Source organism: Heterodontus francisci, chromosome 5 (assembly GCF_036365525.1).
Source record: "Heterodontus francisci isolate sHetFra1 chromosome 5, sHetFra1.hap1, whole genome shotgun sequence".
Lineage (NCBI taxonomy): Eukaryota > Metazoa > Chordata > Chondrichthyes > Heterodontiformes > Heterodontidae > Heterodontus > Heterodontus francisci.
In genome coordinates this window covers 104,227,817-104,251,141 of record NC_090375.1, presented here as the reverse complement: position 1 = coordinate 104,251,141, position 23,325 = coordinate 104,227,817, and the positions used below count along the sequence as shown (strand labels likewise).

At 43.8% G+C, this 23,325-nt stretch overlaps 1 protein-coding gene across 2 annotated transcripts in view; it reads right to left on the bottom strand.

The window, feature by feature from the left end:
• Positions 1-808: 808 nt before the first annotated feature.
• xkr4 (XK related 4) overlaps positions 809-23,325 on the bottom strand; it is a 398,037-nt gene continuing 375,520 nt past the window's right edge. Inside the window, exon 3 of one of the 2 annotated variants that reach the window (XM_068030872.1) lies at positions 809-1,737. In XM_068030872.1, coding sequence (XP_067886973.1) covers positions 809-1,737 — 929 coding nt within the window. The remainder of the gene's footprint in view (positions 1,738-23,325) is intronic. The other variant, XM_068030873.1, reaches the window with a different exon arrangement.

Genomic DNA, 23,325 nt, shown 5'->3' with positions numbered 1-23,325 from the left:
CCTGCATTTGCAGAGGTTGAAACTAAATTGGATCTTAATTGTCTTAATAAATTCACATCTATTTATTGGCTTCCACACTGAGATCATCACAACCCTGTTTGATACCCAAAATCCAGGGCTATATGTTCCATCAAATTACTAAACAGCCACAAAGTGCAGGCTTGTGTTTTGGTGCAGACTCCTTTACTTAAGCTTTTTACAGAGATGAAGATACTTAAAATTCCATTTCAGTTCTCACCATGATACAATCCAGAATGGAAAGCTGCCAAGATTGTTTTCAACACCTGCATAAAATTTAGTCCACAATATCACGATTATCCATTTAAAAAGTTACTGACTACCATAGTTCACAATATTAAAAAAAACAAAATCACATTTTTAACTCTTGATTACATAAACCAAAGAGACACATTTTGCAAATGGTGTTCATTTTTAGATACTAGAAAATGTGCATATTCATACTGCCAGAAAATAATGCATTTTGAATTCTTGACAGCTTAGAGAAGCCCAATTTTGGTAAATTATGTTGGCAGATGAATTAGCACCATATTATTAAAGTTATATGAAAATGATAATCATAGTAATATTTGTTTGCCTCACCAATTTCAGAAACATTGATGCTCGTGATGGCATATACATTAATGTGCTGTGTGCATCAAAATCATAAACCGATTTATAAAGAATATGTTTACGATCTCATTAGATGCAGCACACAGAGGAAATCTTTGACCCACTGTTATCACCACAACCCTACTTTCAACCTCTGGTTTGGCAACTGGTTTTCTTAACAAAACAACTTGTTAACTTCTTACAGAGTTGTTTCATACTCCAGCCGTTCTTCAATGAGGGCTTCATCCTTGTATTGGAGTTGAGGTGCTGAGGATGAACATTCAAAAGCAAGGATGGCCTTTCGTAGACTTCTGTCCAAAACATGTCTGTCCCATGCTGGATACTTGTTTCTCAAAAGGTCAATTTTGATCACAGTTTCTTCTATCCGTGGAGTGCGAGAGGATGGTGTGGAGGGTACAGTAGGTCTGACCTGAAAAACAGGCATACAACCATCCCTTTCTGTGAATTTCTGTTCCCTGTTTTGGGACACAGCCCTCAAAGCATTTGCCGCTGCCTCTGCAGGCAAATTGAAAGTGGCCGCAGGCTCCTTGCAAGCGCAGCTTGGTGACTGGCCAAACCTTGGTCCATTTGGATGAAAAAATGCATAGTACATCAACATAAAAACAATTCCAGTCAAAAAACTACTAAAAACAACACAAAGTGCTGGTATGGCGAAAGCATCTGTTATTTGAGGTGCTCGGTACAAGTACCACAGAGCACTCAAGGCAGTGTTTTCCAAAAGAATTACAAAGTAGTAGATGAATAGCCGACACCGAGTTCTTCCTTCTTTAACATTGAACCAACTGAAGATGTAGATTATTCCCACAACCATGTCAAATACAATCTCCTCCCACTTGGTTATGCAGAATTCTGTTTCACAATGAACAATCCAGAAAGTCATGATGCACCAATGCAAGACAATGAAGATCCCAAAATAGAGCTGGAAAACTGATGCAAACAAGGCAAAAGTGATGACTCTGGCTGCAATAGTGAAGAAATGCCAACAGAACTGAATGATAACAGCCATGTAGCTGATGGGTTTTTTATCATTTCTGGAGTCACGAAGAGCCTTCTGGTAGGAAGCCAAGGCCCAGGCCAAGGACACTAGGGATGCTGCAGCTGTAAGGCCTGTAGAAAAGATAAAAGTACACAAATAGTAAGTGATCTTGGATCATCAATGTCAGGCCAGAACCTTTGAACAGAAGTATTCCTGTAAAATAAGACATGGCAAATTCCGATTTAAATCTTTCTAGAAAGATCTTTCAAATGAATTTAAAAAATAATTCCTTTCATATATTTGTTTATTCAAAAACTTTTCATAAAACATGATTTTTTTTACATCCCTGCAAACCTGTATTATAATGCTGCTGTCCATCAGTGTTGTAATATCGGATGAAAATATTTGTGCCCCAATTTTGAGTGGTAGATCCCCAAAAGGAGGTGGCGAGCACAGGGTGTTTGGGGATGCGGATGCCAGGCCGATCTTAATGGCTGGCCACATTATCATAACTTTCTTGCTGATCTGCCCAAACCTTGTGGGAAGGTGTGGGAATTCAGCAGCAGGAAGCTACAGCCCAGGACCCAAGTAAGTGATAAGGGGGCTTTGGATGCGGTTGTGGTGAGGAGGGGAGCTAAGTGACGTGGAAGGCCCATGGCTGCCTAGTTAGGCCCAGAAGAGCACTCCTGCTTCTCCTAGCCCATAAAGAAACCTAAAATTAAATGTGACTACTCATGAGTAGGTATCTTCTGGCTTACGATCCATCTCCTGGCAGATTTACTTTATGGGAAAGCTGGCTCTGTTCTCCTGCTCAGGCCTCCAACTAATATTGTCTATTTAAGACAGAGATGAGGAGAAATTTTTTCTCTCAGAAGGTCGTCAGTCTTTGGAATTCTCTTCCTCAAAAGGCAGTGGCAACAGAGTTTTTGAATATTTTTAAGGCAGAGGTAGACAGATTCTTGATAAGCAAGGGAGTGGAAGGTGGAGTAATCAGTTCAGCTACGAACTTATTGAATGGCGGAGCAGGCTCGAAGGGCCAAGTGGCCTACACCTGCTCCTATTTTGTATGTTTGTATGTTCATATTTCTTTCTCCTTTCTGGTTCTCCTGGGCCAGACAGCAATTCCTGAAAAGGCTGTGTTCTCAATTCCATGTTTTTTCTCGTAGTATAGTCTTGGTTTATGTCGTGGGTGTAGGACCTCGATTTACCTAAATTTATGAGGCTTCCACCTTGCCCATCTGCAAAACCCTGAAGGTTAACACTGCATATGGTTGGGATCTGAGCAGGTTAAACAACTTACTCATTTTTACTGCCCATCTAACCCGTTACCCCCAGCTGGTAAGTTTGAAATTGACCCCATTGAATTGCTTGGGGCTGTGAGCTCTCACCGCAAATCAATAACGAGACCTTTACCTTCAGCATGATATTCACAAATGTCAACTAAGTCAGAAATTTTTTTTGTATCGTAAAATGAAATATGGACTTACCTTTCAAGATTACAATGAAGATGATCTGATTATTTTTTAATGTACCATAATATTGCAATTTATTGTGAGACTGTTTAATATGGCTGTACCAAGTTCTTGGTGTATACTATATTAACAAAGTTGTTGATCTGCTTCAGGTTAGAAACCTTATAAAAAGAGCACACATGGGAATTTGAAGCAAACATGTCAATAAGTGTTTTAAAAATAGCACACCGATGAATTTCAACTGAATACTTCTCAAACTAGTCAATCATTATGACATTATTATTGTAATTGATTTCTCAGACTATTACTTTTGTCTCACATATGCAATAATTTCACCTCGCAAATAGCTTCTATTTAGAGATGGACTATACTCTAAACAAGACATGAATTTTTTTGTTATTGACCATCTTATGCCTCAGTTATACACACATCCAGATCTAAATATTCAAAGGTAACACTTCCTATCCATTTATACTGCTTGATGGTTTCCTTCAGAGTTTCAGCAGGATGATCTGGATCTGGGATATTCCTTGGAGGAACAGGCTCCTTCTAGGGATTTCGAGAAGGGTTTGCACAACAACAGCAAAAGCTGGTGTACCTTTATAAAACTAGATTTTCAAAACCATGGCAGCGATAATCCTTGAAATCTGGATAGTGCTTGAAAGAAAAAATATTAGACACTAATTTGGCTCTGATCTTCCTTGAGTGTTTCTTTGTAAATACACCTTTTAGTTTTGTGACTTCAATGAAGACTTGAAGGCATACAGAAGAAGAATTGTGATTATACTAGTTAACCCTGGATCTCAAGTCCTATTCCTCAGATACTTGACTGTTGGATAAAGCATCTAAGCTTTCTTCAATATCTCATACAGTTGCTACTGTTTATACTTACTTAGCTACAGGTTCAATATTGAGAAAACTATGTAACATACTACAATTAGGGCTGTGGTAACTCAAGTTACAAAATAAGGTATTTCAGTAGCAATAAAAATGAACATTGTACACTAGGTGCATGCAACTACTGTCAATAATGAAAGCCAAACCTGAGATACAGTGGAGAAAGTCCTCTATGGAGGACCAGTTTTTTTCAAATATGTACTTCTGCAAGGGAGCCTCGCGGACTGGCAGTACACTTCAAAAGAAGATTACATATGCACTCCTATGATTTTCTAATGGATGGCAAATAATGGAGATTATCTATCTACTACTGGAGCACACCTTTCGAAAACCAGGCTTATGATGTTGGTATGGTCAGGCCATTTGCTTAAACAGTTAGTAGTACTTTCACCCTTTGGCCTGGAGATTGTGGGCTTGAGTCCCAGGATTTTAAAGACATTGCTGAATTTTATAAGGGAGGTGCTGGTTCTGCTGTTGGAACTGGAACCAGGCACGAGGCATGGCGGGGCCCTCAGTGCACATGACTGAGCTGGCCAATTAAGTCTAATAAGCCGTGAAACCCAACCAATTGAGTGGTAGGGGTCAGGCCTAGAGGTGGGTGGAATGGCATCAAGTGACACCTCGGCAGATACTGGCACCATTTTTAAAGGGCTACCAGCCCTGCATTCAACTCAGCATTCTGTAGGCCCGGGAGAAGAGGAGGTGAGTGCCTAGTCTGAACAATGCTTTTAAACACAGAGTAGATGGGTGAATGGCCTAAATATTTGCCAGTGTCTTTATATCTATCCACCCTCCTATGACAGAAGCAGGTTTATGAACTCTCATGCTTAACAATGTTTCTAACTCCCATTTGGATGAGAGACCCTGAAGATTGATAAAATTGCCTTCTATCACTTTGTGCATTGTCTCTTCCATGCATGGGCTAAAATATCTCCTATGCACAGAAGAGCACAATGAACAATGAGGCAGTTTCAGTAGGATTTAAAATGTCAGAGGATCAGCGAACTTTTGAGGCCAGGGGCAAATAGCATAAATAGAGGCCAAAAACATTTACAGTTTTTGCAGCATGCAGAGTAGACAAATATGAAATATTTAAAATCAGCAGCAGGAGTCAGTACTGAAGCTTGGAGGAAGAGCTCCTGTTTAAATATTACAGCACTGGAGGAAGGAAGAACACATGATAGGATTCTGTAGGTTGAAATGTGAAAGAACACCAATTTGTGAATGCCACCCAAAGTGAAGGTGAGAATTTTAAAAGATATAGTATTGCTCATTGTCTTGTACGAGAGCTATAGGTTTTTCTACATGTATTTTTAAGATGGATTGCCTTATATGCACATATATATATATCGTAATCATCCACCATGGCTAGAACACCATCTCAGAGTGTGGAAGTAATTTTTAGATGGTTTATCATTCACATGTTGAGAGGATCAATGCTGTACACGTGCATGTAGAAAGATTATATGGTGCCATTCACCAGTAATAACATCTATAATAGACCCCCCTGAATTTTCTGCTCCAGTAGTTTCATGACAGAAACAAATAAAAAAGAGGAAGATTGGGTATACACTTGACGTTTTTCCCTGCTAAATGAAAATTTTAAAGTAATTTCTTTACTGGTGGAAACTAAGGCTGTGCACTTATACAGAATATGGCCTCTGTATTGAACTCTTTTCCAACTTCAATATGCCTTAAATTGTGCACTCCCACAACAAACAATGGAACAATTTTGCTGTGTCTGTGAACACAGCCGAGCCTCCCTGGGGGTGATTTCAATCTCTCTACTGCCTTGTTTTCTGGTGGTATTCTTCTTTGGCCTCCTTGTCTCGGGAGACAATGGGTAAGCACCTGGAGGTGGTCAGCAGCGCCTGGAGTGACTATATAGGCCAATACTAGAGTGACAGACTCTTCCACAGGTGCTGCAGATAAAATTGGTTGTCAGGGCTGTTACACAGTTGGCTCTCCCCTTGTGCTTCTGTCTTTTTTCCTGCCAACTGCTAAGTCTCTTCGACTCGGCACACTTTAGCCCCGCCTTTATGGCTGCCTGCCAGCTCTGGCGATCACTGGCAACTGACTCCCATGACTTGTGATCAATGTTACAGGACTTCATGTCGCGTTTGCAGACGTCTTTAAAGCGGAGACATGGACGGCCGGTAGGTCTGATACCAGTGGCGAGCTCGCTGTACAATGTGTCCTTGGGGATCCTGCCATCTTCCATGCGGCTCACATGGTCAAGCCATCTCAAGCGCTGCTGACTCAGTAGTGTGCATAAGCTGGGGACGTTGGCCGCCTCGAGGACTACTGTGTTGGAGATGCGGTCCTGCCACCTGATGCCAAGGATTCTCCGGAGGCAGCGAAGATGGAATGAATTGAGACGTCACTCTTGGCTGACATACGTTGTCCAGGCCTCGCTGCCATAGAGCAAGGTACTGAGGACACAGGCTTGATATACTCAGACTTTTGTGTTCCGTGTCAGTGCGCCATTTTACCACACTCGCTTGGCCAGTCTGGACATAGAAGTGGAAGCCTTTCCCATGCGCTTGTTGATTTCTGCATCGAGAGACAGGTTACTTGTGATAGTTGAGCCTAGATAGGTGAACTCTTGAACCACTTGCAGAACGTGGTTGCCGATATTGATGGATGGAGCATTTCTGACGTCCTGTCCCATGAATTTCATTTTCTTGAGGCTGATGGTTAGGCCAAATTCGTTGCAGGCAGCCGCAAACCTGTCGATGAGACTCTGCAGGCACTCTTCAGTGTGAGATGTTAATGCAGCATTGGCAGCAAAGAGGAGTTCCCTGATGAGGACTTTCCGTACTTTGGTCTTCGCTCTTAGGCGGGCAAGGTTGAACAACCTGCCACCTGATCTTGTGTGGAGGAAAATTCCTTCTTCAGAGGATTTGAACGCATGTGAAAGCAGCAGGGAGAAGAAAATCCCAAAAAGTGTGGGTGCGAGAACACAGCCCTGTTTCACACCACTCAGGATAGGAAAGGGGTCTGATGAGGCGCCGCTATGCTGAATTGTGCCTTTCATATTGTCGTGGAATGAGGTAATGATACTTAGTAGCTTTGGTGGACATCCGATCTTTTCTAGTAGTCTGAAGAGACCACGTCTGCTGACGAGGTCAAAGGCTTTGGTGAGATCTATGAAAGCAACGTAGAGGGGCATCTGTTGTTCGTGGCCTTTCTCCTGTAGCTGACGAAGGGAGAACAGCATGTCAATGGTAGATCTCTCTGCTCGAAAGCCACACTGTGCCTCAGGGTAGACATGCTCGGCCAGCTTCTGGAGCCTGTTTAAAGCAACTCGAGCGAAGACTTTCCCCACTATGCTGAGCAGGGAGATTCCGTGGTAGTTGTTGCAGTCACTGCGGTCACCTTTGTTTTTATAGAGGGTGATGATATTGGCATCGCGCATGTCCTGTGGTACTGCTCCCTCGTCCCAGCACAGGCAAATCAGTTCGTAGAGTGCTGAGAGTATGGCAGGCTTAGCACTCTTGATTATTTCAGGGGTAATGCCGTCCTTCCCAGGGGCTTTTCCGCTGGCTAGAGAATCAATGGCATCACTGAGTTCCGATTTTGTTGGCTGTACGTCCAGCTCATCCATGACTGGCAGAGACTGGGCTGCATTGAGGGTGGTCTCAGTGACAACATTCTCCCTGGAGTACAGTTCTAGGTAGTGCTCAACCCAGCGGTCCATTTGCTTGCGTTGGTCAGTGATTGTGTCCCCTGATTTAGATTTGAGGGGGGCGATCTTCTCGATGGTTGGCCCAAAAGCTCTCTTAATGCCATCATACATTCCTCTGATGTTTCCGGTGTCTGAGGCCAGCTGAATATGACTGCATAGGTGTTGCCAGTAGTCATTTGCGCAGCGCCTGGCTGTTCTTTGTGCAGCGCTTCTGGCTGTTTTAAGTGCTACGGATGTTAACTCACTGGGGGCTTTTTTGTAGTTCAGCAGTGCAATGTGCTTAGCGGCTATGACAGGTTCCAGCTCTTCAAAATGAGATTGAAACCAGTCTGCATTCCGCTTCACACGTTTGCCATAGGTGGTCATGTTTATGTTTAGTTTAGAGATACAGCACTGAAACAGGCCCTTCGGCCCACCGAGTCTGTGCCGACCATCAACCACCCATTTATACTAATCCTACACTCATTCCATATTCCTACCACATCCCCACCTGTCCCTACCTATACTAGGGGCAATTTATAATGGCCAATTAACCTATCAACCTGCAAGTCATGGCTGACTCATAGATGGCGTCTCGGATGTGGGCCCACTTTGTCTCTGCATCCCCTGTGGGAGTGTTTTGAAGGGCTTTTTCAAGTGAATTTAGAAATTTTTGTAACAGCTGTGGATTAGAAATTCTGCTCGTGTTGATGCGCGGGTGGCCTTTCTGCTTGGAGTGATGCAGCTTCTTTGGTTCTAACCTTGCTGCACGCCAGGGAGTGGTCGGTGTCGCAGTCCGCACTGTGTAAGCTGCGTGTGATTTGAACACAGTTTAAGGAGGCTAGCCTTGTGACGATGAGGTCCAGCTGGTGCCAACGACGTGATCTTGGGTGCCTCCAAGAAACCTGGTGACAGGGTTTAGTGTGAAAGAACGAGTTGGTGATGCAGAGGTTAGGATAGGTACACAACTCAAGCAGTCTCTGTCCATTCTCATTCATTCTTCCAATGCCATAGCGCCCAAGGCAGGAGGGCCATGAGTCATGGTCAGCCCCAACCCTGGCATTAAAGTCCCCCAGCAGGAACAGATGTTCGGTATTGAAGATGCTACTAATGATATTATGGAGTTCCTCGTAGAACTGGTCTTTATCTTCAGGTGAGGAGCAGAGTGTTGGAGCATAGATGCTGAGTAGGTGTAGTGGTATTAAGATCAGAATTATAATAAGACATTTACTGCTGGCAATGTGCTTAAAGCAAATTTTGGAATGCCCAGAGCTCCCAATCTAAATATGCAAGGGCCTTACTACTATATATGTAATGTGCATAGGACCTCAATGCTATTTTGAATCAAAAACTTGTGGCGCCCACATTGAACAAGCCCCGCTCACTGACATTGAGTGGTAAGCAGCCGTACCAAGGTCCCCTAAAGGCATTCTGGAGGCTGCTCAGAAATGACCATAATTCAGGTTTGTGGAGGATCTTTGGGGGGAAGGGCGAGCATAATCCTTTGAGCCTCTGCCTAACCTTCTGCTGTTACCCCTCCCCACTGCCCATCCCCACCATTGGCATGGCTCATTGCCCAACTCTTTAAGGGTTCTTTGACAGCTGTGTACCCCAATCAACAAACTGTCAAACAATGTTGGAACTGCACAGACAGTGAGAAGAAGGTTTTCTTGTGAAGCCCATTCCACATATGGATTACTTCTTATGCAAAGTGGAATTTGTTTGACATCAATTGTAAATTTGTCTTTCACCAAATTGAAGCTCTGCTTCCTAATGCAACTATCATATTGCAAGTTGAAATAATGTCCCACCTTTTTCTTTTCTACATCATTTACTATCTTATTTACCTCAACAATGTCTCTATTTGGTAACCTCTTTTCAAGCTTCTTCAACCTTTCCTAATGACTCAGTCATCTGGCACTAGGGATCACCACTTTTTTGCACTGTCTCCAGGCTGGAATGTTCCTCTTGTAAAGAACAGACAGACTTGCACTTATATAGCACCTTTCATGACCAGTGAAAAAAAAGTACTTTTGAAATGTAGTCACTCTTGTAATGTAGGAAACATGGCAGCCAATTTACACACAGTAAGCTCCTACTGTTATTTTTTTTGGGAAATATGTGGTGTGTCTTTAAGACAGCAAAGGATTAGTACTGCTTTAAGAATATGCAAGCCTCAGGAGTTACCGAAAAGGTGCATTCTCGTTGCCTTGGATACAGCTATTTGTAGACTGCGATTCAAAGGGTGCATTCTCGTTGCCTTGGATACAGCCACTGGGACTGAGCATCGGGAGATCCATTTGTTACAACTCAATTTTGAACTGGCTTATAGTGCAAACTGACTGTTATAACAGAAAACAGACAGACAGCTGGTGTTAGCACCTGAAAGAAGAGCTCTCAGCCATTTAAACTGAAGGAAGAGAATTTAGTCTGTTTATTTATTATTATCTCTCAAAATTCAAAAAAGTCAAGCCAAAACAGATATCTTTGATAATTTAAACTGAAGGAAGGGAAGTTAGACTGTGACAATCTTTCATCCCTCAAAAACTCTAAAGTCAGATTGATTCTATTGAAAGTGTTTGCAAGTTGTTAATTGTTGAAATTCATTGCTGGAAAAGGAAAGCATCACTTGCTGTTGGAATTAGACTATGGACTGTTGAAGAACCTTTTTTCCCCATTGGATGGCTGTGAGGACGTCAAGCAACATTGGACTGTAAATTTGCAAGGACTCTAATTTTTTCTATTTTAAATGTTGTTTATGTCTTAGTAGTGTTTAAGAATTTAGTTTTTCTAATTAAACAGTTAATTTGTTGAGTTAAAGACACCTGGTTTGGTTAGCCTCATTTGAGGGGTTAATAGTACAATTTGGCTTGGTCTTTCTTTAATTTGGAAAGTTTAAAATGATATGTTAGGCAATCTGTGGAGGGATGGGATTGAATTAACACTGCGTTTCTCCCACCATAATCAGAATCGTATATTTTGATTGGGGGCTTTGACTGGAGCAGTCAGTCATAACACTACAAAAAACAATGTGAAAATGACCAGATATTGTGTTTTTTGTGATGCTGATTGAGGGGTAAATATTGGTCAGGATACCGGGGAGAACTGCCTCGCTCTTCTTCTAAATCAGGGTTGTCCAACCTTTTCGGTTGAGGGGCCACATTACAATTTTTGTCTTACATGGGGGGCTGGTGAGACATTTCAGAAAGGTAAAGGCATTGAACATTTATCTTACTATTAATCAAAGCAGCAACAAATGTACATTTTTGTGAAGAAGCTTTAAATGAGAAGACTAATTTATTGACTATGTTGGACACTGATTTAGTCACAAACCTAGCATTTCTTTGCTTGCTTCTACAAGGAGCCAATGCTTGCCTGCAGACTTGTTAGAACCATAGAAAATTTACAGCACAGAAAAAGACTATTCAGCCTATGGTGTCTGCGCCAGCTGAAAAAAATAGCCACCCATTCTAATCTCACCTTCCAGCAGCTGGTCCTGCAGGTTTCAGCACTTCAGGTGTAGGTCCAGGTACCTTTTAAATGAGTTGAGGGTTTCTGCCTCCATCACCGATCTGGGCAGTGAATTCCAGACACCCACCACCCTCTGGGTGAAAAATATTTTACTCATGTCCCTTCTAATCTTCTACCAATCACCTTAAATATGTGTCCCTGGTAATTGACCTCTCTGCTAGGGGAAACAGGTCCTTCCTGTCTGCTCTAGAAGTTGTAGTGATGTAGTGTTCCAGATAGATGGCAATCTGTCAGGAGTGATCTTGATCACTCTCTCTCCCTTTCTCTCTGCCCCCTCTCTCTCTATCCCCCTCTCTCTTCCTCTCTCTGCCCCTCTTTCTCTGCCCCCCTCTCTGTCCCCCATTCTCTCGCTCTCTGTTCCCCCCCCCCCACCGACAAGGGAGAGTGGAATGCTCAGCAAACGGTTGAGCAGTTTTTTAAAAACATCACAGCTGACAGCTGCTGACATCGGGAACAGCCATTTCCCCAACTTGAGACAGATTCGAGGCTTTTCCGGCGGCCTTTTAAAAAACTCCGAGTTTGTCCGAAGTTGGGAAATGGCTGTTCCTGATGTCAGCTGCTGTCTGACAAATTTCTCATCTCCAGTCATGGAGTCCCGGTGAGGATAAGGAATGGCCTGGGTATGGTTTACATCCTTTGGCGGGCCGGATCCTGGCCCGCAGGCCATATGTTGGACAACCCCTGTTCTAAATAGTTCCATGGGATCTTTAACATCCACCTGAGAGAGCAGACAGGGGGCTGAATTTTACGAGTGCGCTGCAGTTTTTGGCGGCGTACTCTGATGGCAGCGTGCATCCCGTGCGGATGTGCTGTCCCTGAGCCCCCATGATATTTCGCATAGGAGCTCATTTAAATAGAGGGGGCAGGCACTAGCAACATTTTTAAAGGGCTTTAAGTCCTTACAATTAATTTTGATGCTTAAAGGTGTATCATTGTAATCGGGACCCTTCCCCAATTTCATTGCCTGAAATGACCAACAATTGGCTTTTTCAAATACCCGAACATTCCCTCACAACCTTCAATCTTTTGCCCTTCAACCCCTTTCCACCATCACCAAATCAAATCAAAATTGTTTTCCCCGCTCCTCTAACCCTCCTGCCCTGAAAATTTTATACCTACCCCCTCCCGACCAGGTTCCCGCCTCAGAACTTTGTATGGAGTTCCGAAGGGGCGTGAAGGCCAAAGGGCGGCCGTAAAATCGGCGTGCGATGGCCACCGCCTGCAGGTAAGTTAATTTACATATCATTAAGGTTCATTTTAATATGATGAAGGGCCCGCCACCAGGCAGTGGAGGGGCTGCACCGAGATCCCCCTGCTGCCGGTAATATGCGGCAGGCCTTTCTTGACGTCATGGGTCGAGGCGGGCCTCTCTTTGCAGAATTTTACCAGCCCCTGCACTGCGTCCCACGGCATTGGGGGGCCGGTAAAATTCAGCCCCGGGTCTCAGTTTAACATATCATCCAACAGCACAGAACACCCTCAGTACTATATTGAAGCATCAGCCTTGATTTTTGCAATCATGCCCTGGATTGGGATTTGAGCCTACAACCTTCAGAAGCAAGAATACTACCAACTGAGCCATAGTGTCTTGGCTACACACTCTACACATAGTACTCAAGTTGTGGTCTGACAAGAGACATATACAGTTTATGATGTCCTCTGACTTCAACCAAGTGCTTTGGCTAAATAGTTCTGCCTTTTATTTAGTTTGATGGTTTATGCTCTGCAGCAATGGGACATGTTAACACATTTAGATATTTCCGATCTTAACTGTCGGTAGGCTTAGCTTGGCTCAATGGTCGTGACTTTCACCTCTGTGTGTTGGATAGTTCTTCTTCCTGTGTGCAATATTTTACGATGTCAAATTTTATTTTTCACTAGTCAAATATTGAATATGCTTTATCGAATGCATTTCATAGGTCCTTAGCTCCTCTTTTGATAGGACGGTCCACCCCCGATTTGGTAGTATCTGCAATTTTGATCAGTTTATATTGAGCTGCTGAATCTAGATGGTTAATGTAAATTAGAAAATGCCTGGAGCATGCCACTCAGTATTTCACTCCACTTCAATATCACTCCTCTTGGCAGTAGCCACTGTTTCCTGTTCATCAGTCAATTTCCTATCCAAAATGCAGACATTTGTCCATTTGTTCTGTCCTAGAATAGGTCCTAATTCAAGTCTCACACTAGAGAATCATGAGCTACTTACTAGGGAGGGGTAACTGAAATGTTTTTCATTGCCTTCCTCTCGATTTTTACTTTTCCGTAAAGTTAAAGCTAAAGTTCCCCACCTACACTTTACCCACACTTAACTGGATGCAAGTACTCAGGCTGGATGTCAACTCAGTACGCAGAGCTGGCACTTTATTTTTTTCACTCGCCAGGACAAAAGTGGGACCCAAACACAACTTTTTTCCTGATTCACAGGCAGAAATACTACCATTAAGACAGTGGTCACTCTGTTTGGATGTTATTACCATGCTGGATGTCAACCTAGTGCTCAGAGACCATATTTTAGTCTCCACTCACTGGATCTGACTGGACTGAGGCTTGAAGCCTTTACCTCCTGACTCAGAGGTGGGAATGCTATTGCTATACTGTCATAAGCTCTCTTCCTTGTATTTGTAACCAAATGGAAAAAAGGCATGTTGAAAACTTTTTCAGGGAGAAAATTGCACCCTCATGCTCCTTGGAACACCCACTCACATAATAACTTGCAGGGTGGCATTGAAAAACAGAAATTAAGGCCTTTACAAATCAAATAACTGTAGTAATTTAATGAAATTTTAATTAATTATACAGTAGTAAAGGAGATACCTCAGAAACATTTGTTTAATGAGCAATGTTTCAAAATGGGTACAAAGGGAGATCACAGAAATTATTTCACAATTAAATTTTGAATATTGCATTCTGTGCTGTTTGACTGGGCCACAGAAAATAAATCAATAATCAACACTGTAGTGGAAAGCAGCTGGATTTACATTTTTACATTTTCAGTTCTGATGAAAAGTCACAGACCTGAAATGTTAACACTGTTCATGTCTCCACAAATTCTGCCAGACTTGAGTATTTCCAACATTTTTGCCTTTTATTTCAGATTTTCAGCATTTGCAGTATTTTGCCCTAGTATTAGTTTTTCATTTTTTCTGGACTTTGTTGACAATTTTCCTGTCGGCTTCCCATTTAGTGGGCCTCTTAGGTACAATTATATGATTTTAGTGAGAAAATATGGGCAATTCACATGATAAATATAGCTAGCTAGCTGGTTTACATGTTACAAAATGATTAAATCATTATTAAGTTTGATGCACTCTGAAATGTTTCAACTGAGAAAGTATATCACTTGGCGAAATAAGCCATCAATTACAATTTTAAACAGGAAGAAACTTTCAAAGCAAAAGCAGTTGTATGAGAAAAGTAGACAAAGGGGCATTAAAATGATATATGCAGGAGCTGCCTTGTTTACAAGTCAATAAATTGTTTTTGTGCTTACAAGCACAGGTGCTACTCTTGCCCACTGAGGTCAGCAGCTGTGGTGTATATAGCCATTATACTTCATGAATTTTTATGGGGTTGAACTTCATCAGCTTTGCAGTATTAATGTATTATGCTGACGATGCTAAAGTTTTCAGTACATAGTGTGAAAGTCTGTGGGTGATACTGAATAGTAACTTATAAGGGGATATGCTATTGGGCATGGTGTTACGACCGAGGCAGGAGTACTGCATTGTTAATTCAGTCCCAGATCTCCACAGGTCACAACATATATTTAAATTTTCCCACTGACAAAAACCATCAATCAGATACTCTATTTTTATCCCAGAATAAAGCACACCAACTAGGTTTCTTTAATAAATAACAAAATTATCTATTTATCACACCTCAAGTCCTAACCAATAAAAAAGTAAACATGCATGTGAATTGAATTATTAAAGCTCCTTATTTTATCCTAGCCCTTACACACACACTCTCATATACGCAACTGGGAAAAAAAGGATTTTTGTTTACAGCTGTTACAAAGAAATAGAAGGAATAATAAAAAAAAACTTAGACTGAATAGCTGATATGGAAGTCCTTTGTTTTGGCGAGGTGTCCCAAAGGCGAATAGGTGACTGCCACTGGGAATCTTCCTAGAACAGTACTTTCCTGGCAATGTTGATGAACAGTCTGGGTAGGCTTTCAAAGATATTCAGCACAGAAGGCTTCACACAATGCTTACATCAGGTGTGCTGCAACAAAGGTTTCAATTCTCACACATTTTATGCAAAGTTCCTTCAAAGATGCAAGGTTTTCTGCAAACATGTGGGATTTCTTCAAATACAGGAGGCAACTGTATGACTTGATACAGAATTTGCTTTTCAAGAGCAGGGATTCTTCAAAGAGAGATAATGGCTGTCTGGATTTTCTTTTGTTCTCCTGGCAGGACAATAAGTAAAATCCAACTGCCTGTTTTTAGCCAAACCAACTGGCTTTTTTAACAGTTCAAAATGAAATCAACTTTTTCCAGTGGCAAGTCCTATGACACCATAAATTTTGACTTGTCAATAAGCAAGTAGCTCTTCAGATCAAATGCCCTGCTTGGTTCTTTACAAACATGTGCCTTCCAGTAAAAGCTTGTTTACTGGTCAACCTTCTGTTGACCTTCCTTTAAAAAAATAACCAAAGTTTAGCTTCTTCAAGATTCCAGCATCCATAAAAGCCTTCTCAGTTTTTAAAAAATATAGTTTCTCAAGATTTAACAAAAAATGGAAATCTTCATCACAATGGCTATACTTGATCATGATGTAAACAAGGAACAAGGAGAGGCAATATAAATTAAAAGGTACAATTCTAAAAGGGGTGCAGGAGCAGAGGGAATTGGGGTATATGTGCACAAATCATTCAACAGTGAGAAAGCGGTTAATATGGGATCCTGGGAATTATAAATAGGGGCATAGAGTACAAAAACAAGGAAGTTAAGATAAACAGTATAAAACAATAGTTTGGCTCAAATGGAGTATAGTGTCCAGTTCTGGGCACCACTCATTCAGAAGGATGTTGAGACATTAGAGAGGGTGCAGAAAAGATTCGCAAGAATGGTTCCAGGGATAAGGAACTTTAGTTAGATGGATAGGTTGGAGAAGCTGGGTCTGTTCCCTTTGGAGAAGAGGAGATGAAGAGCAGATTTGGTAGAGGTATTCAAAATGATGAGGGGTCTGGACAGAGTAGATAGGGAGAAACTGTTCCCATTTGCTGAAGGATCCAAAACTAGAGGACACCAATTTAAGGTGATTGGCAAAAGAAACAACAACAACGTGACGAAAAACTTTTTTACGCAGCGAGTGGTTAGGATCTGGAATGCACTGCCTGAGAGTGTGGTAGAGGAAGATTCAATCGAGACCTTCAAAAGAGAACTGTATAATTATTTGAAGAGAAAAAATTTGCAGGGCTATGGGGAAAAGGCAGAGGAGTGGGAGTAGGTGAATTGTTCTTGCAGAGAGCCAGCATGGATACATGGGGGAGGTGGTGGTGTAGTGGTAATGTCACTGGACTAGTAATCTAGAGACCCAGGCTACTGCTCTGGGGACATGGACATAGCAGATGGTGAAATTTGAATTCAATTAGCCTGGAAATTAAAAAAGCGATTCTAATGGTGACCATGAAACCATTGTTGTAAAAATCCACCTGGTTCACTTATTCCCTTTAGGAAAATAAATCTGCAGTCCTTACCTAGTCTAACCTACATGTGACTCTCAAAATGGCTGATCAAACCACTCAGTTCAAGGGAAATTAGGGATGGGCAATAAATGCTGGCCTGGCCAGTGACACCCACAGCCCAAAAACAAAGTAAAAAATAACACAGCGGGCCATATGGCCTTCTTCTGTGCTGTAATGATTCTATGAAGTTAGGTTTGTTAGATCCTGATGAAAGGCAGATAAGCCTTGAAAATCCAGAAGTCCCTGAGCCTGCTGATCCTCTTCAGAATTAACGCTGCAATGGTTGGCAAGTTCAGCTCATTTAAAGATCCATTAGCCAATTCTCTAATGCTTTCCCTGTAAAATGGGAGTGTAATACTGCGGTGTTTGGAAGTAAATACAAGTCTGATTGAAGAGTACAGCAGCAGGCTGGGAGAGCAACCAGAAGGTAAATGGGGAAGTGTTTGGCTTAGAGAATTGACATCGGGGAAACATTATCCTCATTGCAGGCATCAATATAGCTTATGGCATCATCGCTTAATCTGTGGCAGTCTCCAATTTCAGAAGTGGCCTGACAGCAGTTGATGCCTCCACCTCAACAGGAAAAAAGTCTATAGCCCTAAGCACATTTCCCCAGCTCCAGTAATCCATCATCAACGATTCTGCATTCTTCCGGCTCAAAAGCTCCCCACTTCAGTCTATATCAGCAGGATTATGGCAACAGGTATGCCTTATAAATTATTCTGATATTGGAACTGCTGTGGAAATTCACCCTCGGGTGTTACATACTGCACATAACATCTAAAGTCAAGATCCTAAAGTTATCCTTTATAATGCCCAACAGCATACTACCTTTCGATCTAATCATTTGATAATGGATTTGTGTTACGTGACCATATAGTATTTCAATTCCATTTCAAATCTGCCTCTCTGGTAACTTAACTTGGCATTTAGACTGCTGATCAGCAGCATCACACTGACATTCAGGAAATAACCCTGCTGCTCTTGATGAAGGCAGATACAGGAACCTTGAATCAGAACCAGTGATGCTGCACCCATAAACTTTGCTGATAGAAAGATTATGGAGCCAGGATGAGGTTTAGAGATGCAGTGGTGGTTTTCCCAGTGAGAGTCTGAGTCATTTTGATGGCATGGCCTCATCTTCTTAAAGCCAAGTGAGCTGCATACACTGAATCAATGCTCACAGGCAACTTGCTGGTCAATGAGAGGAGAATTTGTTGAGCCAGAAGCTCAATGTTAAGAAAGGAAGAAACGGTTCCTTCTAGCCTCACAAAAATCATTAAAAAATCAATGACCTGCTTCAGGAGTGGCCTGCAGTGATCGCTTTAAGGACTGTTGGTTAGGCCGCTTGCCAGCAAGTGCCAATGGGTGGAGAGTGCATGGTGCACGCTCCACTTATTGGCTCCTCAAAATTCCATTGGGAGCCTACAATAGGCATGGATCTTTAATTTCCTTATTACAACTAGACACCCATGTGAATCAGGCGTGTCCCTGGGCCACCATGTGAAAGCTGCATCTAAAATGGTGGTGATTGGAAGGGGAGTGAGCTGGAGGTGGTTGATGTTGAGTGCAGGCCACGTTTTAAAAAAATATTACACAGCAGCCATCAATTCGAAATCCTGTAAGCAGAAGAACAAGAACAGAAGCAGCCCAAATAAGCAGATGGTGAAGATGGCCAGCCAGAGAAAGGGAGGAAGGTGGTCTGCCAATATTTCTGAGGATGAACAGGAGCTATTAATGGCAGAAGTCAGGAAAAGGAAGAGCTTAGTTTTTGTAGTGGGCCATTTGCTCAGAGGCAGCAGCAAAGTGGAAGGAAATGGCGCTGGTTATTAGTGCCATGTCCTGCAACCCCCACATGATTTCAGTGTCATAAGAAATCTAATGGCTTGACTTAGTTAGACAAGGCAAGCCTCAACAGCTGCTTCACCAGGAGACATTTGGTACCATTGTCAGCATAACAGCATTGCGCAATGAAAAGCATTATGAGTTTCTGTCCTGTTTCCTTTGGCATCTTTCCTCTACAAAACACAAGCAGGCCCTGAAATGTCTACCAACTGTAGGTGTATTGAAGCAAAATACTGGAAATCTGAAATAAAAACAGAAAGTACTGGAATTATTCAGCAGGTCTGGCAGCATCTGTGGAGAGAGAAACAGAGTTAATGGCCGGAACTTTACGCCACCCCAGCGGGTCGGATGGTGGCGTGGGGGCAGCGTAAAATTGAGCGACAGGCTCCGGGAGGCCTACCCGCCCTGATTCTGCCTCCGAACAAGTTTACGGAGGTCCGACAGGGGGGGCGGGGGGTGGGAAACGGCCCATCCGCCCGAGGCCAATCAAGACCCTTAAGTGGCCATTTAACAGCCACTTAAGGACCCTCGCCCGCCTCCACGGGTATTTTACCCGTGGCACGCGGGTGTGCTGGGGACGTGAAAGGCCGCCCAGCGATAGCTGCCGGCCTTGCCGTGCCCTGGGGGGTGGGGGGGAATGGCAGTCGGGCACAGGGTGCCCGATTGAAGGCTGCCCCCCCTCCCAAACCCCCCCCGGGATCCAAGATGTCCCCCTCCCCCCAAACAACCGATCCCCCTGGTGAGGCAGCTCAAACTTACCCACTCTCTTGGGTCTATGGCGTTGGTTGGGCTGCATTCCCAGCTGTGGCCACTGCTCCCGGTGGCACTGCTGAGACTAAGAGCTGCCGGCCCGCTGATTGGCTGGCAACTCACTGAGGCGGGACCTCCTCCCTCAAATGGGTGGAAGTCCCACCTCGGGCCAATTAAACCCTGGGGATCCGTAAAATATGGGATGGATCCGCAGACTGGGCGGAAGCTGGTTCGTCACTGACGTTTACGTCGGAGTCCAGCTCCCGTCCGCCCACTATAAAATTCCGGCCAATGTTTCAGGTCTGTGACCTTTGAGCTCGCTTGAGTATTGAATTTGCTGGTGGCTACTGTTTAAAACTCCCAAATGATTTTCATCCCCAAATAGCAGCATGCCCATCACTATCAATGTCTGTGCCACTCTAAAGCTATTTTGTTTCTCACAGTGTTCACCTTATTCCCACCGTAGAAGAAGAATACCTATACTGCCAGAGAAAGGAAGGTTGCACGAGGATTTGGGGGTGAGAGGGAAGGGTTTCACTAGTCCTCCATGAAGTGGGAGCAATTGACAACCTGGGAGATTTGTTGCAGAGCCAAGTGATGACAGAGAAGTGAGAGCAATGGCAGCAGTCGTCCTGTTCTAATTTATCAGCCCTGGTCCTCATAAATTCCAATATTCAAAATACATTCCTCTGAACTCTGAGAATTTATTGTCATAAACTGAAAGATCATATTTCTTGTGCCCATGTAACACCTTAATTTCTTCTCTTCTTGTCATGTTAAAGATCCCTCAGAACCCCAGAAATCTGCAGGTGAAGAGGCAGAGGAACCAAAGAACCACAGAAGTTTACAGCACAGTCCATCATGTCTATGCTTGTTCTTTGCTACAGGAAAAAAGGAGGTGAAGAGTCACTAAAGCCTCCAGTGTCTTGAAATTTCTAGGCATCCTTTTCTGACAGCTCTAACCTTACAGCACAAATTGAATCACAGGGAAATCCATTGATATTCTAGTTAGATGAGTGAGGAATGGAACAGGAAGAGACTGTGGCAGAAGATAGGAAGTTTGGCGATATCCATCTATGGCTGAGTGGATCATGATTTCACCGGCTTATGTTTAAAAGGAGGATGCGAAAGGAGTATTGAGCACATGTGGATTCTCTGCAGCGAGGCTCTCATAATGGAAGGGAAAAGTCAGGGCAGGTGGGAAAGTTCACCACAGATGTTCACTGTGTTATTATGGACGGCTTTCAGTCACTACATACCATAATTATCCTGGACATTGTCGAAAGGGAGCACTGTAAGGATCCTCCTGACAATCCAGAAACCTGAAGTATGGTTTCAGAATTCTTATGGTGTACTCAATGAGGTCGCTGAATGATGAATGAGATTCGTTGTAGTTAGTTTCAGCATTGCCCTTGGAAAACACATGGGGTCATCAGCCATGGCTGGAGAGGGGGCTTAAGTCCCCCCAAAAATCAGCCATACGTACAGTCAGTACCCTGAAATAAAGCTGGCACACTCAACTGACTTAGAATGAAAGCATTAATGGAGCTATTGGGCATTGGAAGTGCTAGTGGCCATAGACAATTGGAACATGCTATTCATAGAACCACATTAATGAAAGGGGCTCTTATAACATCAATTCCAACAATAGCACCCTATACTCTGGAAAAATCAGCCATCCTGTAGAAACTAACAGTCTTTTTACACTGCGGGTTGTGTTTTGCAGCTAGACCGCAGGTCGTGCCATCGTGACCAGAAGCGGGAGCTGCTTTCGCTTGGTCGGGGATGGTCAGGCTGCATGCGATCTTCCGGCGGCTGACCAATTAACAATCGAGAGGCATGGGAGCCAACTACTGAGGAAGTGGAGACAGACAGAGAGGTGGCGGAGGCAGCATGAGGTCACACTGCAGCAGGTATCTACAACATTTTTAAAGGGCTGCTAGCACTCAATGTACTGGGGACTGCCTTGAAACCTTAAGAAAGGGAAGAAAGCAGCAGTGAGAATAGCAGAAGGAAGACCCTGGGTGGCCTCATGGTTCAGTGATTCCTCCACGCAGGCTCTCCTCCAGGCTGTAAGGGTAAGGGTGGCAGATCCTCTTCCTCAGGGACAGGAGGAGGAGACTGACACGACTCACCAAACAAGCCGGTATGGAGACTGCAAAGGAGATCAGCGGCCATGGGGTCACCTTCAGAATGTGGATCCAGTGCCACAAGCATGTCAATGACTTTATTCGTTCTGCTAAGGTGAGTATTCCATACCTCATTTCCCTCTGGGGCTTGCATGTGACACTGCGAGAGGATGAGTTTGGTGGAGAGAGAGTGACCACCTAGTCGGTGGCAAAGAGGTGAGGCAGCAGCAGATCCTGTCAGAGGTATGGCTGCATCTCAGTGAGAGGCGTTCGTCTGTGACTACTGACTCCCAGAAAGTCTCTTGAAAGTGGCCACTTGCAGAAGGCATTTGTGTGCCCCCATCATGGGCCCCTAGGCTGCCACAAGCATAGGTGTTGCGTTGTCATCATTAGAAGACTAAGAGTGTTCATCTTTCTGCTTGCAGGAGAAGAAAGCCAATAACTTTAAGGAACAGGTCAAAATGGTGGAGGGATCCCATTCCTGTTCATCCTAACCCCCATGGAGCAGGACGCATTAGAACTGGAAGGGCAGCATGGTGGCCGCCCCATCACTGATGGTGAGACAGGAGTACAGATCAAAGAGAGTGAGTGGCTCACTGCAGAGGCACAAGAGGCACTCTGGCGCACATGAGGCATAGTGCTCATGTCTCCACCACTGGATACATGGAGCACCACATTAGGAGTATAGTTGGAAGGATGCAATGGGAAGTGCATAATCTTTTAATATCTCTCTTCTCTCATACAGGTCTGGCTGAAGAGCAGAGAGCTGCAGTCACCGGGCTATAGCCACTTACCTTTGAAATGGAGGAGGAGACCTCAGAGGGTGCACTGTCACATAATTCCCCCACACCCTCTACCAGTGCAGATATTTTCATGTAGGTGGGTATCCATTCACTCTTAGATTCAGGATACAACCTGGTGAGCAGAGCACAGACACGCCCGAGCAGCTGACGGAGGACTGTCTGTGGCCAGACTGATGCTGAACCTCAAACTGATGACATGCCTCTGGAGTCATCAACAACATGGCAAATGCTAGCGCCGCAGCATGAGATAAGGAAACATCTGGCAGATATGTGCACCCATGCGTGGACGATGGAGGAGTTCATCCAGGCCATGAGTGCTGCCATGTCTCTAACAGATGTGTGCTTCGCTTCCCCTATTGAGAGATTGGCGACTCTCACTGAGTGCCAGATCCAGCAAATCACTGAGTGGAGGCCAGAGATGTGTGAAGACCTGCATGTCATTGCCTTGCTCATCAGCACTATGTACAATGGCTGGGCAAGAGAGGGATGAGGCACCTGGAGTCTCCACCAGATCTTCGCACTTCTCTGGTCAGCAGGGAGGTACATGTGTACCTTGCAAGGGAGGAGCAGCGGCTGCCTGATGCATCTGGGGCTCCTCTCAGGGTGCTCCTGGTGTGTTCAGCAGCTCCCCAACCTCTCTGTCAGTGACACCAGCACCTCAAGTATCCATGATGACAGAGGAGGATCCTGCACCTGTGCAGGAGGCCATCAATATGCTGGGGTCCTCCAGGCCTCAGGCAGCCAGAGGACAACAGCCAACCTCAACCCAAGCCATGGGACAGCAAGGTTAGCAGCCTGCCTCCACCTCAGCTGACAGCACAGTGGGAGGACCACATTGGAGCACATGTCGGAGAACACATAAGAAATTTTAGAAGAGCACCAAGCTGCATTTTCTGTTTATGGGTGAAGAGAGTGTCAAAATGTGAAG